Source organism: Leuciscus leuciscus (genome assembly GCF_965113295.1).
Source record: "Leuciscus leuciscus genome assembly, chromosome: 16".
In the NCBI taxonomy this organism is placed as follows: Eukaryota; Metazoa; Chordata; class Actinopteri; order Cypriniformes; family Leuciscidae; genus Leuciscus; species Leuciscus leuciscus.
Window position 1 is genome coordinate 21,700,470 of NC_138740.1, and position 19,699 is coordinate 21,720,168.

General features: G+C 37.4%; 1 protein-coding gene across 1 annotated transcript in view; it reads right to left on the reverse strand.

Moving 5' to 3' along the window:
* jam3b (junctional adhesion molecule 3b) overlaps positions 1 to 19,089 on the reverse strand; it is a 31,957-nt gene extending 12,868 nt beyond the window's left edge. Inside the window, exon 1 of the mRNA XM_082141155.1 lies at positions 18,935 to 19,089. Within this exon, the coding sequence (XP_081997281.1) occupies positions 18,935 to 19,019 (85 nt within the window). The 5' untranslated portion in view covers positions 19,020 to 19,089. The remainder of the gene's footprint in view (positions 1 to 18,934) is intronic.
* Between the last annotated feature and the right edge of the window lie 610 nt (positions 19,090 to 19,699).

The window sequence follows — 19,699 nt, forward strand, 5'->3', positions numbered from 1 at the left end:
TAAGTTAGTAATCAAGCAAATTAATTCATTTATCACAAAAACATGCCACAACTGCCACATCAGGGGAACTGAAATAATAATAATAATAATATCCAGCTAAAATTACTAAAATGACACATTTTAGACATTTTATTTTAAATTTCATCCAGATTTGTTTGTTTTTTAATTTAATTTAATTCTTTTTTTTTTTGGTGCAAAATCCCACAATAGTAAATTTTACATATTTCATATTTAGCTCACAATTTTTCCTCAATATACAGCTCAAAAATACAGTTATGGATCAGTTATTTATTATCTCAAATAAATAAATAAATACAAAATAAAAGTTTTTTTTTATAAACAAAGATGCAAGTCACTAGTCACCAGCCACTTCCCTCTAACCAAAAATATGAATGCCCATACTAATAGATGTATTCCAATATACTCTAATGTGCATAAAAAACAATCCCATGGGAAAATCCCATGTAAAAGTGCATTTCTGTTGAGTTTAAGGCTTCTTGTGAAGCCAGTCGCCTCAGTACTTGGCATGGCTGTGTTAAACCCCCCTCTAAATAATCTCTGTGTAGGACATCCCACCTGCTACAGGGAAAGTAGCTTATAGCTGACCTCTCAGAACTCATGAAAACAACGGCATCAACAAAAGTGTAGAGGTTTAAGCTTTGAGTCAGTAATGGTGGTGTTTTTACAGCTGTGGACGCCTCTTACTCTCTTGACGCTGCCCAAATGGATGATCTCAACGGTCTACAGTTTTATCTCCTTTAAAGATATTTACACATTTAGGTCGGCCATAGGTTTATTTGCATGAGTGTTACAAGTCAGATAGGTTCAACAAAGACTCTTTTGCATAAGCACATTAGATTACGAAGAGAAAATGCTCGTTTTTAGAGGTCTAAAGTCGAATATGCATTCGCTTACGGTCTAAAAAGTCCCAAGTGACTGGAGAAATGAAAAAGAATGACCTTTTGTTCTGCCCTCAGACTCCTCTGTTTCATCCAATCTCAATTGAAGATGTCTAATAATGAAAGCCGAGAGGAAGTTACCTCAGGGAGCTAGACGCAGTCATTATATTGGCTGGATATTTATTTTGTTCATTTACATGTAACCCTCATGTTGAATATATCCGTGTGCTCTGATTCTTATTCATTTGAGGAAAATTATTCTGTTATGTAACATATTCCCAAAGTCCCAATACTCTAAATGGAGTGAACTGCTAGAGGAGTAGATTTCTATCATGGAAGAAATTAGTTTCTTTCTTGTTCCACCAAGACTAAAAATAGTAGCATTCAGCAAAGATAAGGCAATCTCCAAAACGAAAATACCTCTGATATTCCTTCAGCTGCTGAGCAAATGTCACTAGGCGTCACTTCAAAGTGCAAGTGTAGAACAAGCAGGCATTCCTCCTGAAGTGCACCTCTAACTAAAACACAACACTGACTTGCTATGGTCGACAGTAGGAGGAATGTTCATTGTCTTTGTGAAGATGTGCTTTTTAAAATCTACAGCTATAGGATGCATTCCCGTGTTCAAAAACAAGCAGACAAGCGAAGGGATGAAACAGAATGCCGGGAATTGAGACACATTTTAAAAAATTTGACTATGTATAACTTGACACAGCGTCTCAAAAACGCACCACCTCGAGACGCTCAGAAAACGGCCAGTGTTAGACGGCATGCAACAGCTAAAGACGTCTGTATACATATATCCTGTATGTGATATATCCCCAAAATAAGCAAAAAAACTATATATATATATATATTATATATATATTTATATGTTATACTTTATTAGACTATATTAGACTTATATATGATAATAATTAAATTACAAAAATACATAAAAATTATCCAAATTAAAGAATTGAAAGATTTTTAGATTTTAGAAATTAAAGATGGAGAGTATCCTGTAACATTTTATTTAGATTAAGTAAATCCAGGTAAACTAGACTAGGTTGCACAGGATCACATGCAACAGGGTTCATTTGCATTATTCCAAATTCGGTGTTCTGTGCCAGTTCACATTTAGCCAGAGGCTCTGCTCTTTGCATTTGTAATTTTTTGCCTTTGCATGTGGATGCTATAGGCTCTCTTAGAGGTATTTGAGGGCTAGACCGCAGCCGAGCTCTGCTCTGATCTAGCCAGGTCAAAGACTAAGCTTGAGTTGAGCCAGTGAGAGAGGGGCAGCGGTGTCACAGAATGCCTGAGTACATGTCACTTTGTGTCAGCATTAGTTACTGCAGGAGGCCCCTTTTCCTTTTGTCCTCCAGCCGACTGGAGTTCACGGGACCGGTGGGCTCAGCGAGTGTGCGTATCTCCCATTCCACATCTCTGTCCTGTATCCCTTTACGCCTCTTCTGCATAGAGACAGGTTTCAAATGAGGTGAGATTTTCACAGTCAGCTGTGATTTAGTGTTGGGCTGATTATGGCGTTATTTAATTGCTTTTGGAAATACTATATTTTGGCACCAAAAAGCAGTACAGGGAAATACATTTTACAGATATATAATATTAGGAGTACTTTTCACCCCACATTCCAGTCACATGAAATAACTGGGCTTGATTAGATCGCCTTCTTTCTTTTTTTCCCAATAAAAATAGACCTCTTGTTTAGTGTCACACATCACATGGTTGAAGTCCACATGAACGCCAATCGAAACCTTTGTTTTGTGACACAGTTTCAGGCAGTGGGAGTGAATGAATACTAAATTAATCGGGACAGGGCCTGATGGCTACTGCGGCAGAACAAAAGCATTCCAGATAGCAACAGTACAAAGGCGGGTTACTTTTTAGTACCCCAATTTTAGGAAATAGGAAAAGTATTTGATCAAATATAACAAAAATATAAATTTTAACACTCAAGTTCTGTTAACGGAATTGAATGTTTTATCTAATATAAAAGTGTCGTACATGCAAAAATATTTATAAAATAAAATATTTTAAATGAAAATAATATTAAAAAAATATATATATTAAATATTTTTAAATGAAATAAATAAATATTTTATTTATTAATAAATATTAATAATGATTAAAAAACAAACATATTAAAATAAAAAAAAGCTATGGCCTTTTCCCTGCCTAGGGTTCACGATACTGGGATAGGCTCCAGCATCCCTGCAACCCCACATAGGACAAGTGGTTTGGATAATGGATGGATGAAAATGGAAAAATAGATGTATAAAACAAAACAAAACAAAAATAAAATGTGCTCTCTGAGACCCCAAACATAAGTAATGTAACATATTTTTAATTACATTTTTTAAATATATATTTTGCCTTTGATTTTGGCTTATTTATTTATTTTATTTTGTATATAAAAATATTACATATGAAAAGCCTTGAAAAATCAGCATGATGTTTAGAACATGAGGGTTAGAACCGCATAGAACATGAGTGTTAAAATCAACGCTATCTCATGACCAATTCGTACAAACGTGACTGATTCGTGAGATCGGGTTAAAATATAGGCTCAACTGACCAACATCACTTAACCTCTCCCAATGCAGGTTAGTGATTCTTCAGAGGGCAGATGTACGTAGCAAGACCATGAGTTATTTTCCACAGGGGTGAGAACAGGTTACTGTTGGAGAAGCCTTTGCTATTTATAGCAGCTGTCAACAGCAGGCAGAGACTGTGCAACATACTAATTGGTTGCATTTGCAGGTAAGTCAGAGCTGTGCATCTCCTCCTGTCCCATTTGTGGGCAGCTGGGAGCACTGACCACCCCCCGATAAGATCTACTGGAGGCTTATTTTTCAAGCTTGTGGCTGTGAGATGCCATTTCAACAACTGCTTTCCACTGAAACTGATAATCAGAGATCTGCAATGCATTTGCATACATGCACATAATATTTAGGCTATGCTTATCTCCTCCGTCAGCGATAAAAGGCCCTAATTTAGCTCAGCAAATTGTTTTCGGCTGATCGGAGGATCACGTATTCGCCGTGAGGCGGCTCCAACCCAAAATCTGTAAATCGTGTCGCACTCAGTTCCAGAATTAGCCGCTCACTGCTTTCAGCACAGATGGCGTCATCGCCGCTCGCTGCAAATGCCTCGCATACTAGCACAAGCACACTGACCTCTTCCATAATCCTAATTAATTTCTGCCAGAGCCTTCTTCAAGAGCAGTGGCAGCACAAGCGTATACGCTTTGAAACATAAAGAGAAACCTTCTCTTCTCGTGACATTAAACAATATGAGATGGTGACGTTTCTGGATTTCTGATGACGTCTTTACGATGATGGATTAGAGCATGAAATGCACACAAGCGTCATTGCAGCGGTGCTCCAGTCCTCGTGGACATTAACTCGTATATTCTCTCTGCTGCTCGAGCCTTAAAAGGTCCCAGTGCTGCAAACAGCATCTATTGTTGAGCGCGTGAATTGTGTAGCAAAGCAATGAGGTACTGACAGCTGAATAATACCACCCCACTGTCGCTGGAGACTTGTTGATTTAACAGGGATATGCTCATAATCCTTTTCACTTCCTGTTGAAAAGAAATGCCCCAGGATGCAACGGGGCAGGTGAAAACAGCACCCTGGGGGTGACTCTTTTTGAGAGGGAATATTGTTGCGTTTTACAACTTCTCTGTGGAATCACACATTAATAAACATTTGGTGGAAAAAAAGGTTTTTTTCTGTACATTTAAAAAGGATTTCTTTTGGAAATGTGACATGTCATTTTAACACACAATAATCTAAAGGTGATGATACACAGGGCAACTTGTTGAGCAATGTTGCCGTCAACAGGCAACCAGATGAGACACAGGGCCCATGACTGATCTAAATTATCCAGATAGAAATGTATTGGCCATTTTCAACAGGAAAGTGCCCAAGCAACAATCGCTCGGCAAGATTGCTAAAAAAGTTGCCCCGTGTATCACCACCTTAACACAAAAGTAAGAAAAAAAAAGTGATATCATACTAAAAATAAGATATATCTAATGTAATCTAATCTAAATGTATAAAACAAAATAAAAGCAACACAATGGAGTTGTCAGTCTATATTGTAGAGAACCAAGCTCTCACTGAACAGTGACTAAACCATCAGCAGGAAGCCTATAAACTGCATAATAGATCCGGTCGCAGCATTCATTCCTCTCTTCAAGATACAATCAGTGCTAAAACAGCAAGCCAAGCAAAAACCCCTGAACTCTCATTGTCTATTGTACAGCGCTGGCCCCCCGTAGCATCTCTCATTAATTGTCTTTTGTTTGCACTCTTGTACAAAAGCCATGTTGTGTAGCGCTACTCGCAGTTCTGAACAGTTGGATCTGAAGTTGTTGCTTCTCTTTGGAGTAGGCTTAAAAATCCTTACCTCTGCCACATGCATTTGTTATAAAATAGGTTGCATTTAAAAATGAAATCAATATGTTTATTGGCTTAAGCATAACGTTAGTTTATTAGTAACTGTGGATTGATTTCCTGTCATCATATACTGTATTTACAATATAGCGAATTCTAGAAAATGACAAGTAAAATGAGAATCATTTATTAGCTATCTTAATGTATAAAATGCATTATATTATTATCTTTTTTTAAATATCTGAGTGCTTATCATTCATTTATGTGTTGCACATTTTTTTTATTCATTTAGTTTTCTCTTTAAATCAAATTTGAATAAAATAAAAAAATAAAAAAAATAGTTATATGGTGTTATATAAGTACAATCTGCAAAAAGGTTATGTTCCTACATGGCCATTTCTCTCTTTTCATTTGCAAATGTACACTACAAATACAGGCCGCATTCACTTCTGGCTCTATAGCAATGCCATAAAACATGCCATCCCTCTCCAGGCTTTGCTGAAATACCAGTGATGTACTGGCACAGAGAATTTTAAATCAGGACCACAAACCCAATCAATCCATGAACACAGTTCTGCCAATACTCTAGCTGGTTCTGCAAGCCTTTTGTTTGGGAAATGGCCAAACTAATAAACCTGGAGGTTTTCAGCGACACTAAAAAGCAGCAAAAACTAGGCCTATATCTGCAGAAATGAATTAACATAACTGCATACTAAACCACGTAACAGCAGACACGAGTACTCGGGTCATCTTGTAACAGTCTTCCGGGCTTTTGTATCTCAAAAGGGCCTCTAATGTAAACGAGAGAGGGTCTACTCTCAGGATGATTTATACTGTGTTTAACAGGCTCGCCTGTTTGAGAAAGGCTTTTGGACCTGTTTTGAGGGACTGTAATTCACTGCTACTTTGATGTCAAATTAATGTGTATCCTGCCAGATCTGTAGAGGTAACGCAGGCCAGCCAGGCACGAGGGTCACTGAGAATGTGTGACGGTCTGAGACAGCAGACAACAGGTGAGTCAGTGTTTGGACAGACACTGCAGGTGAGAGGTTAACCAGGAAAAGCTACTTTAAGGCACGGATCGACTTTCTACTACTGTTGCAACTTTCCCTGTTTGCTGAATACAAGGGATAGTTCAATCAAAAATGTTGTTTCAAACCTGTATGGCTATATATATATTAGGGCTGGGACGATATACCTATCTCCCGATTCGATACTATCACGATATTTGTGTGCCGAAACGATATGCATTGCAATTTCTTGTTAAGAATTGCGATTCTACAAGTATTGCGATTAGATATTGCAATATATTGCAATTTTTTTAACACTAGACCATCAGGAAAAGTTAAATCATACACTTATACAGACTGTACATGATGTATAAGATGAGTCATATTTACAAAACAAACCATCACATCTTTCTGACTTTTATTTCAGAAGCATCATACAATACTACATTCTCTTGAATAAATGATTCAATAAGAAATACATTTTTTAACAGTCACTTGTCCCCACTTAGTGGCGAAACAATGGAATCGATAAATGCGTTATTTTAAGCACCAAGTTTCTATCAAAAGCTGATTTTGATCGCTATCGTAGACATCAGTGTTCATATTTGAACTGTAAACTTTTATCCAAGTACTTCTATGATAATTTTAACTATTGCATCACAGAAATAATGATACTATGAGGTTGAAAAGACTGTTCGTGAAGCTGTTTCATGGCAACTCTCTCCGGGTCAGCGGCAGCGCCAACACAGCTTTGAATTATATGATTTTGTCAAAGTTTAATAGACAGATGAATTGAAAGATCGCGTGGGTGTTTGAATCAAGATCACAGTCTTTTTAAAGATTAATCATGCAGCTCTATTGTCTTATCTCTCTCTCAGCATATAGAGTAGTGCGAGGGCTTTTTCAGTGCTTTCAGTCTCATGTCTTTTCTATGCGTCCACTTTGGATATTACGTCACTCAACACTCATAGATAACGACACATTTCATCCTCTGTTGGAGTGAAAGTGGCCAACTTCTGTCAACCTCATCTACAAGCAGGGACAAAAATAAAGCAATTGAATTTGAATTAATATCGATGCTGGAATAAAAAAAATCGATTTTAGAATAAAAAAACAAAAATCCCTATGAATGGTAGTGTATAATTAGAAAATATATTGAATTAAATTTCCATCTGTTTCTCACATAAAACACAAAGGATTCTGAAGACAAGACTTATATGTAACGTGTCATATTAACTACTTTTATGACATGTTTGTTAATGTTTTTGTGGCCTTTTGATGCGTTAAATCTCAAGTCTCCATTCATTGAACTGCATGAAACAATTAGCAGAAGATTCTTCAAAATATCTTCTTTTGTTTCACATATATAATATATTATTCATAAAATATAAACATTAAAAATCCATTATAAAACAGTGAGAATTTCCCAGCCTGTACTGAGAATCTTTATGTATAAACATCCTCAATTTCATTTGCTAGACTGATCATTCCTCAGAGACTAGAACAAATTAAAACAGTGAGATTTTTGCATGAATCTACAAAATATACTTATGCTTCACCTAAAAAAAGGCTGAGGAATTTAAAGAGAGCGAGTTAGGCTGAAACAACAAATGTTCACAAAGGCATGCCTCAGACTTGAATAGTTCGCATTCGCCGTCTAAGTGGCCAGAGAGGGAATGTTGCAGTAAAACAGGTGGGGTGAGAGTGGGGGGTTCACGGCTCGGGACACACACCATCTGAGCACCACGTAAGGAGTGACCTCCCCAAAGGAACCACTTCATCACCTGCTCATGAAGATCCCCTACTTGTTTGGGAAACGCTTTTCTCCTGCTCACTCGGCGAAAATGTGGAGCATTCGATGCCCATCCGCTGCCCGGTCATCTAAAACAAATGTGGACATTCCAGTGGACCGTGGGAGGATGCAAAAGGCTGACATCTTGATGCAACTACAGGAAAGCACATGATATCATGTGGCTGTAGCGGCGTAGCGAGGGTGTGTACATATATTCCGTCAGATTCTGTTGCTCTTTTCCCCATTTGCAGATTTGCCAGAAGCGTTAACACTTGCAAAAACAAACGCAGCATATTTCAAATCATAAAATGTTCTTGGTTTGCCACAGAGGCAACATTAAAACTTGGACAGAGCTCTCACAATCCTTCATGATTTACCAACAGTGACATTTCAACTGCGTTGGCGCTTCTTCAAGGCCCAGGAGGCTGCACTGATTAAGGTTGGAGATTAAAGACACATCTGATGCTAGCATGCTTGGTTTTAAAAACAAATAATAAAGGAAAGAACCATGCTTACAAGTGGAGCTTAAACCAGAAGTATTCAAATAAAGTGAAACCAATTAAATCTCCATCCTTTTATGAAACAACCTGAGACTTATCGGAAAGTAGGGCTGGGCATTGATACACATATCCTGATTCAATTCCGATTAATTTGGGTTTATTTCAGTTACAATGTCCATTTAAAAGGTAATGGTAATGTGAGGTAATGGTAACTTGATGTTGATTCAGTGAATGATTCTAGGTTTGTGAGGTTTTTTAAATGATTCATTAAAATGACCGGCTCAAAAGAGTTATGTGTTTGTGAATCAAACTACACTGGTTGTTCAGCATTTTTTTGATTCACTGAACCAGTTCATAAGTATCATTAGTTTGTGTTATTGCGTGGAGCCCGCGAGCACAACAAGAAGACGTTTCAATTACTACCATGTAGTTTTTGTCTCATCACATTTGATTTGGAGTGCGAACTGAGGTAGAATATGACTTGTTTTGCTGTGGGGCTGCAGATTCAGCAAAAAAAGTGGAGCAGGAAACACTGGCAAAGAGTAAAAGATTGATTTAAAGACTCAAATTGAGGATTCAACTGTTCTTATCAAGATCTCACAATTATCATCATCAAACATCATATTTAGAGCTAATCCACAAATCTGGAGCAGAGAAAACTACACAAACACAAACTCCACCTTCACTGTTAGGATTTATACACGCTGCATACATTTTGCATCGGTTGATCCAGATGTGCATGCCTGCCAATTTTTAATGTCCTGACTGACTGCATTATGCTTATCTGCTTTAAGCCTTTGCTGCCCAGAGAGAATACAATGTAAACTCACTAATGAGGGTAGTTTTACGAGGGGAATAGTATTTCCTCAACTGCTGAAAATATCTCCCACTTTGTCAACTCTATTGCCGTCATTTCGGAATCTCCAATTTGGATAGCAGTAGATGTAATTAACCACACCCATGATAAGTGTAACAAATGCGATGTCTACTTATGATAGACAACTGCACTGCATTTTCCTGAAATGTGGCCAGCTCAAACATCCAGCATTGAGAGGATACTGATATGAGAGCTTTAATGCTTTACCCTACATTTTCTACCTCAGATTTGGAGATTCCATCACACTGATCTTCTGGTCTTCAGCTAGTCCAAATATTCTCCCCCAACCATAGGATGTTGCCCACAGACATATGAGGAGTGATCTTGAGTGGTGCTGATAAGAAATAAAGCTGCATGGTTGCCCATTTCTGCATGAATGACTGTAGCAGAGACTTTATTTCACTGTACGTCTGCGGCGGTTTCATCCGCTCAAACTGGAAATTCCATGAATGTGCACAGAACCATAAGATCAGTGCAGTGGAGAATGGAAAGAAAAAGAGCCTTCCCTAAACTTTGGGGAAAACTTTTACTTTTGAGGAGTGCAATGGCTATATAGGCCCCGTACTTTCAAGGGACCATGCTAAAAGGCATTATTTGCGTGTCTTCTTGGGCCTTATTTTTGCCATAAATTATTTGTCTCTTTTCTTTCTCTTCTGTTTTATGTTTTTAATATTTCAAGAGCCTACACATCAGTGTTGTCTTTGTTCTTCAATACACAGAACAACAAAGGGAAGCTGTAATTTAAGATACAACACAACACGGCCTCAGACAATAGTGGCTTCCAGCCTCTTTGAGAGCAATGCTGTCAATTTTAACACAATAAACCTGACTAATCCACAGTTAGTGCACTGCATCATAGACAAATATGTAAGAAATATTTTTACTACATTATTTAAACTTGTTAAAATCTTAAAGAACTCCTTAATAAAAAATAATAATAATTTCCGAAACATTGTGGTAAACAAGAGCAGAAAATGCAAAGCAAATGAAAGAAGAAAAAAGGAGAAAATAAGTGTCCCTTGAGTTCAAAGGCAAATGGTTGAAACTAACATCAGTATAATTGCAAATTAGAAATATTCTGTCCTCTAAAGAGACAATTTATGCAAAAAACAATCCAATTCAATACTTTTAGAAGACAGAAATTATCATAGGGCATTCAGGAAAAAAATTGCTACAGCCAATCATTACTTGTTATGAGAACATCCCCCAGGCCAGGAACACTCTCAGAGCTTTGACAATGAACAGAACAAGTACAACAGATTTAATGTTAGACTGTAGTGCAATAACGCTAGCAAATACACATCACACTTTTCAGAGTATATTGAATACTAAACATAAACAAAATTATAATCCAGAGCCAAAAGGACCTTGCCTGACCACTGTTTTTTTGATAACTGGAACATGAAACTATTCAATATTTTGATAGCCTATAAAGGTAGAGAATATGGAAAACATCCACTTTCCTTACCATCTGTAATCTTATACTCAAATTAAATTTTTACATTAGAGCTGCATGATAAATCGCTAAAATTTCGCGATCTCGATCCAAACACCCATCTGATTTCATTCCTAAATGACAATTTGACTAGCCTATGTCATTTAAACCTTTGAAGCAAAATCACAGTGAACTTTCAGGATAACATTAGGATAAGTTCTAGGATAAGAGTTTATATTCCAGATATAAACACTGATGTCTATGGAAGCAATCAAAATAAAGCAAATCACCTTTTGAAAGTGACTTGACGCATCAAATAAAGATTGTATCATTACATTGTTAAAATAGTAGGTGGCGACAAATGAATGTTAAAAATGTATTTGTCATTGAATCATTCATTCAAGAGATTCATTCAAAAACGCAGTTTACGCAGAATGTAAACTTCACATTCCCTCTGCATTTGTCTTTGCACTCTGCTTTGCTGTGATGTTCCGGAAAACATCAATAACAGCAGCATCTTTTCCACTTGGGTTGGTAACAGTAAGATCTTTTAATTACATCCAGCGTTCTGGCATTGTTTTCGTATCTCTGCACGTTATTAGGACGTCTTAAGTCTCAGCAAATCTTCTTAAAGGCTACTGACTGATTAGTTTCCTTCAGGAAGCGTCTCATGCGGCCTATCTTAGCGACTCCTTTTAAGGTCATCTTGGTAAACGCTGATATGCAGCGTTTACCAAGGCAAATCTCGTGATAAGGCAAATCTCTGAGATAATGTGTTCGCCTTGGGACCCTCCTAACAAACTGTGTATAACCGTCACATATCTCAGCTTTTTGCCATGATACTTAGGCTATAGAACCGTTGACAAAAATGAATTGCAAAGTAGGTTTCCATTAAATATCACTCAACATGAAATATATAGAAGAATGTTTCAACCATTTCCCCCTCCATACAATAAAAGTCAATGGGGTCTAAAATAACAGTCAATTGAACCACATTGACATTCACTGTATGGAAAAATTCCCAAGCCATTCGCGTTGGCCTACAAATTAACGCCATGACTGAACTGCATTATTGTCAGCAAAATGTTTACTGCTTAACAGCCTTATCTATAAAACAACCAGTCAAAACAAACCTATTTGCCTATTAAATATAATGTAGGCTTAAATACAACCCACCTCAGAGCCACCGGGCAGAACGATCTTGACCACTGTCTGGCTTGATGACAAATATCCCAAGCACTTACTTGTTCAGGGCACGCTCACAAACCCACAGCAGCTGTACTCAGCGCATACTATCACAAAGTTCACTTAAAGGGTCGGTTCACCCAAAGATGAAAATTATCCCATTATTTACTCACCCTCAAGCCATCCTAGGTGTTTATGACTTTCTTCTTTATATAAAAAAATATCATTGCTCTTCCCAGTTTTATAATGGGAGTGAACTGTACCCTAGATTTTGAAGCCCAAAAAAGCACATCCATCCATCATAAAAGTAATCCATACGGCTCCAGGGGGTTAATAAAGGCCTTCTGAAGTGAAGCAATGCGTTTTTGTAAGAAAACTATAATTTTTAAAAACTTTATAAACTATAATCACTGGCTTCCAGCTTCCGTACGAGAGTCGAGTTCTGGTCGAGGAGTGACCTCTGACCCGACGCATGATGTAGGATGTAGGCGTAGCGTAAGCTTAGGTGAGAATAGACACCTCTCGAGGTTATTACAAATAGGGCCGGGCAACAAATTCAAGCTCCTCTTCTATTATATCGAAATCCTCCGACATTTCTCCAAAAATTCTCGTTTTAGACTTCTAATTCGAGACTGGTGTTTTGTTTTGGTCTATCCTCTATGCTTCTGCATTCGTCAATACATCGCTTCAGAAGGCATTTAATAACCCCTGGAGGATTACTTTTATGATGGATGGATGGATGCAGTTTTTGGGGCTTCAACATTTTAGGGTACCATTCACTCCGGTTATAAAGCCAGGAAGAGCCAGGATATTTAAAAAAATATAACTTTGATTATGTTTGGCTGAAAGAAGAAAGTCATATACACCTAGGATGGGATAATTATGGGATAATTTTCATTTTTGGGTGAACTTAACCTTTCTGTTCTGAGGCCACTGGAGGAATCAAACTTTTCAAATCACAGGCAAGCCATTAAACTCGTATTTAAGATAATTTCAGGTAACTTGCTTTTTTCCCGTCTGATTTGGCCCAACTGCCCTGTGTAATGTCTATTGGGGAGCTACAACGATGGTAATCTGACTCAAATAAAGACTTTTAAATTCTATATTATTAATCTAAAAATAAAGAAGCTCAGATTTAATCGTTTTTTCTGAATCAGATGGCATCTTGAAATAGATCTAATACATAGCCTATATGGTTATAATAAGAGGGTCAAGCTCAGCTTTAAAGGTTGCCTGATTTTCAAATTCTTCCCTGCTAACTTAGCAAGTAAGTGAGAGAAGCGTTATGAGGTGGCCTTAACGCCAGCCCGCCAGATGGTCTGGCCGCAATCTGTCAGAGCAATCTGACCAGTCGGCTAAACACACACAACAAATCTGGTGCTAATGGTGGATTTTAACCCAGAGAGAAGTCACACTCCAAATAAGATTCTCATTAAGGTTGCTCCCTTTCTGTTCCCTTAACTTATCAACTGCTAATCATTCTTTGATAGGCAACAGCACATACGATAAAGCTCAGAGGCAGTGGGGCACTATTTTAAGCAAGGTATTTTGCAGCTATTGCTCTTTAAAACATATAGGCTTATAGGCGCTACAAATGGAAATAGTTAAAAAATTATATGAAATAGGCTAGGGTAATTCATTTTCTCTTTTCTGGTGAACAGCCGTGCAAACCCAATGAAAAAGTGAGCCGTCGAGCAGGTGATAAATTGTCTCTATGATTGACTGTCTGGGGGTCTTGACTTGAGTCGTAAAAATGACAAAGTGTAATTCGATGGAGAGATAATAAATCCAAATGGATGAGCTGTTTGTTGATGGAGCTTTGTATCGTGTATCTGAGTTTCTTGTACAGCCACACATCATCTCCCTCGTTCACAACACTAACCTCAAAAAAGGAGCTTCGGCTTGTGTGAAAAATCTTTTCAGTGTTTGGAAATGTCAAAGTCTGTCACGCTCATCATCTTATTCCTTCAAAACCTCTGCTGGAACAGTCAAGAAATACATTTGCGGGTCTTTTTTTATCACCACGCCGGAGTCATCTGCTCTTCATAGCAGTCGCTTTAGAACTTGATATCTGCTGCGAGGGATTCAAATCATCATCACCAAGGTGAATCATGGGAGTTCTATCTGTCAACATTTGTACTTGTGATGGGAAATTCAAACACTAGGTGTGCAAATGGCAGATGTTTGAACTCAATGAAGATGACATTTCTCTCCATTACACGAGATGAAGGTGTTATATCCCATTTGTTTTCGGTCCTTACACGTCATTAGAGGACTTTTAAAACTGTAAGATGCAGGGCAATGAAATGAAAAAGAGACACGTTTTTTAAAAGTTAAAATCCTTTTAAGTTGAGCGCTGCATTTTTTTTATATTGTGTCATGGGACAGGCATATCAAAAGACGTGAGCACAACGGTCAAATACGTCTGTCTAATGCATGTTTATACGGAAAAACATGGAAAAATCAGAGCAGAGGAATGCAAAAATGCATTCTGTGTGAACAGCACCTTATAGTCTGTATATGTAACTAATATGTAAAATCGACAGAAAATGTTGTGATTAGAATTTTAATTAATACCATGTTAGTTCTGTTCAAACTATTTCTGTTGTATGCATTTCTGAGCTTATAATGAAGGCACACTGGCATGGCTTGTTTCCATAGAGAGAGCAGCATTTGATTCCAGGGCTGTCAGATGATCTGTTTCATTTCTATTTTTAGCAATAATAATTACCTTTGTGATTACATAAAAAATCAAGGTTCAATTTTAATTTTGCTCCAAACAATTATATTTGAAAATGAAAACTGAACTGGAAAGAAAAACTCATTATATCAGTCTCTGATATCGGCTAATAAGTAATTATTGGATGAAGCTGACAGCATTCAACTGATTCACTCCAGAGCTATTCACCTACTCTAACAAGCAGCTGGCAAAGACAAAGTTGAGGAAGACATTTGCACATATGCATAACCATTTCTTTTGAGAGCATATAGAGATCAATGACAGGAAATCATCTAAACAGTCTTCATTGTTCAAAAATGATCCCCCAAACTTGGAACAAACACGGAAGAACAGTACCTTGCGTAAGGAAGTGGTTAAAAAAACACTAATTATGTATTACGATAAATAGGTTACATGAAGATTGTTTAAAAGAAATTAGTGGATAATTCCCTCAAAAATTACTACGGAAAAGACAATTTGGGAATTGTTTCGGTGTGTGTGTTTTTGTTTTGTTTTTGTTTGTCCACGCAATTAAAGTCAAAGGGTCCAGTGCTGTTTTGAACACCATTGTCTGTCATTGTATAGACAAAAACAGCTGAAACATTCTTCAAAATATCCTCTTTTGCTCCATAGAAGAAAGAAAGTCATACAGGTTTGGAACGACATGAAATAAAAATAAAAGTGGGGTCTGTCCTAATCCTGCTCCTTTACATAGGCTCCAGGATATTCAGCCCCGCAGTCAGGAACTATTTTGATCAATGCCCATCTTACACATGCATGGAAGTCTTATTGACATTTAGGGAATGCGCATGCTTGCCATTCCTGAACTGGGAATCTGTTAGTTCTAGGCTTTCCCTTCCACATCTGTCACTGCTTACCAAAAAATACAAAGTAATAAAACCAGGATAAGCATGGGAAAAAACACCTTTCATGTTTCTTTCAGAGATTTCATATAGGGATTTCCATTTTCATGAGAAACTCTCAGATTTCCTTCTAACACTTTTACTTAAATGGTTTTTAATGTTGAAAATGCGAAATGTTTCTTACTCAACTGACACTTTTATACGATCTTCACCTCTGCGTCCCCGTTATTACGCATATGAAGTCAAGTGAATGAATTCTCGAGGCTTCTGTTTGTGTGTGAGCATTCCACATTTGTTCTCAATGCCGAGTATATGTTGTGGGCTGAGTGGGACATATTTCAGCTCCATGTCGGGGGGGGGGGGGGGGGGGGGGGGGGGGGGTCCTCCATTCACTCGCACCCACAGCCGCTCAGCTGTTTCTTCACGTTACTCCGGGATACTCCGGCTGGTCGGCCGGACATGTGCCGTTCTCCTGTTGCTCAAAGACTCAGCATGTTTCATCCCAAAGCTTGCCTGTCATGGTACCCATGCGGATTACGCTGGGACCCCCCGTATGGAATTTTTCCCATCACTATACAGTGACAATAAACAGCCTTTAGGAATACTAGATACTGTTCACAACATACTTTTCTCATGTGGTACCTTCCAACTAGAACGAACCTAAGCACGTGCGGAAGGGCAACGTGTCTTTGTCTGCAACAGCCCTAAGTAAAGCACACAGAGAACGGCTATCTTTTCTGAGCTTATTTCTCTCTGTCGCTTACTGAACACATCAAAAATGTCAGCCTGTAACTGATGGACATGCCCAGAAGCTCCAGTACGCTTTTCATGAACCCCCAGAAAGCAATTTGCTGGGAAGCAGCGGGTGGAAGAGAAAGGACACTCAGCCTTCAAGGGACAAGCTATCACTTTCACTGTTTTTCACTTTAAGCTGTATTTAATCACATCTGAAGTATTAATCTCAACAACAGACAATTTTCAGAATTTTCATCGGCAACATAATGGTGAACATTACCTCAGAATATTGTTCCATGACACCACATTTCTTCAAAGTCCAAAGCATTCGGTGTGGACTAAAATGGAAGGCTGCCACTCGTCCAAGTATTCATCTAAAATATGGGGTGTGATCTCAACCTTTGTACTATTCCTGAATCTATTTTATCCTATCCAGTAAAGCATAACTTGGCACCAAAAGTGCTGGCTAAAGACATCGGAGAGTTTCCACTCCACAAATGCACTCTAAACATAAGGTATAACAAACCGCGGAGAAACTGCTTTTAGGCCGACATTTTCATTTTACATTCAGCTGTAACTTCACTTTTAATAGAAATTTCCTTACACTGATTAATAAATTCTAGGAAACTCGTACATTTTTTCTAAAAATTACACTTCACATTAATATGCTGCAATGTATTTACACAAGTAGCCTAAACATGAAAAAAAAATATTTTTACAAGTAATAAATGTAACATGGCCAGCTACCTTTTTAATTTATAGTCAGTAAACTACTGACCACTGAATTTGCAGAATCTATTTGCAAACAGATTTTCTTTCTTTTTTTTTTCATGAATTCATGAATTAATTTTAATAAATGAGGGGATAAAAAGTCATAAGTTAACAGAAATTTAAAAACAGAGAAATGGTACATTTAGAGTACATCACAACACAGATTAACCAGCAGTATTTAGTGCTGTAGTCTCTAATTAAGCCAATCAGCGCACTTGAATAATCACAGGAGATGAGCAGTTTCAGCAGTCCCTACAACTACAATTACAGTTAACCTTTAAAAGGGTCATCGAATGTTCATTTTATTAATCAAACAAAAGCAACTGAGATAAATAAAAAGGTGAAAAAACACGGTAACACTTTACAATAAGATTTAATTAGTTAACGTGAACTAATAATGAACTGCACTTCTACAGTATATTAATTTTTGTTAATGTTAATTTCAACATTTACTAATACAATATTAAAATCAAAAGTTGCATTTGTTAACATTAGTTAATGCACTGTGAGTGTGAAGTAACATGAACAAAGAATGAAAAACTGTATTTTTAACTAACATTATCAAAGATTAACAAATAGGCTACAGTAACAAATAGATATATTGCTAATGGATAGATCATGTTAGTTACTACGTTAACTAATATTAACAAATTAACCCTTATTTTAAAATGTTACCAAAAACACATATAGCCTAAATAGCAAATTTAGAGAGTTTAGTCCTATAGCTCAAAACGACTTAACAAATACACATGATCTATAACGGCGAAGCTACTGATTATTTCCAGTCAACCGTAAGAAACGAAATCTTCATCTCCTGACTGAATAATTTAATTAAGCTATTGGTCTAGACTAAGTATTTAATTCAATTACAACCGACTGTTCAAACGATCCAGGACAAAAACATCCCACCTTTTTTAATGATTTCCCTGAGCTCAAAACATAAGACTTAAGTATATTGTGAATATTGAAGGCAATATGTTGTAAATGTTGATATCACTCTCAGCCTGTGCTAATGCCTGGCGCGCGCTGCCTGATCCCCTCTCTCGTGAACACTTGAGGCGACAACCGTTATCTCGCAATAATGCCCTGTTTCCATAGAAATAGTTTCCAATCGTTAAAACACACTCAAACCTAACACACACGCGACCGTTTTGAGAAAGCAAAATGAAAATCAACAACAACAATAACCACTCGGTCCAAATGTGTTTGCTTATTTCATTTCAAAAACTTTTAAAGCGTGAACAAAGAACCGAGGCGAATGATCCAGCGGAGCAAACACGCACGAAAACAGGTTTTATGGCATAATAAAGTCTGAGTTAAAACCAACAACAACAAAACAAGTCTAATATTCCCGTAAACAACCAATGTAACCTGTAGAATAAGGCGAACGGGTTTTTTATGGTTAGTTGGACAAACACGCAGAGCGGGATGCGAGTGAGTCTCCAGCCCGCGATGAGAAACATTTCAGCGCGAGACAACTAAAACCTGAAGCTCGTGTCAAGAAACACGGCACATCCACCCCAAAATGTTACTTTTATCTCAGTTTAGATTCAACGTCCACATCTAACATCGCATCTAAAAGAGCTAACGGGTTAGCTCAATAGTTTAGTTGGCTTAAAGAGACAAGCACTTTAGTGAAAAAGGGAAGCTCATTGAAACACATTTCAAGAACTTCGATAAATGATTCACCACAGTTTGTATCACTTTTGCTTCAATGAAAGTATAAATGTGCGGTGATGTGTACTCACATTGCATGGAAAGGAGAAGCAGAACGCAAGCCAGTGGTGTTAACGCCATCTTGGAGTCGATGAAATGTTCAGTTCGGCTGTACATGCGCAAAGTAAAGGGCTTTGGGAGAGGATGGAGCTCGGAGCTCAGAGCTCAGCTCGCGCTCACCGACCGAAGTGAGAGAGGCACGTCACGTCGAGCTATTGTGAGGAGTTTCCATGACTACAAACAGCATCATCGTCATGAATTTGTAACATGGATTTATGGATTTTTTTTTTTTAATGCCACGCCAGTGAAGTTGCTTAAGTTCCAATAATACAAAAACTGCAATATATGCCTATTGGAACATAATATTTACAAATTATCTAAGGATGGATCATGGACGTATTTACAAACTTTGAAATTTTATATCACAATTTTATACATTTCGGAAATATTTCCATATTTCCATTGAACAAGCAAAGACTTGGTACTAGGCTATAGGCCTATAAATCATTATGTTTCAATAATCATTTGTTGTGCTTTAAAGTAGCCTACACTTAATGTATTTTGTTGTGCTGACTGACAGACTAAAAAGCACAAGTAGGCCTACTTGATTGTTTTGACTGTAGTGTGTTAAATATTAGGGTAGCCTATATTTAAAGTAAATATTGTAAATGTACTAAATTGCAACTTTATAATTACAAATGTGTAATTAAAATCTACTTAAATATATGACATACAAGGTTCAAAAGAAATTACATAAAAGTGTATTTTAAATTACCATATTAGCTTATCTATTTAGA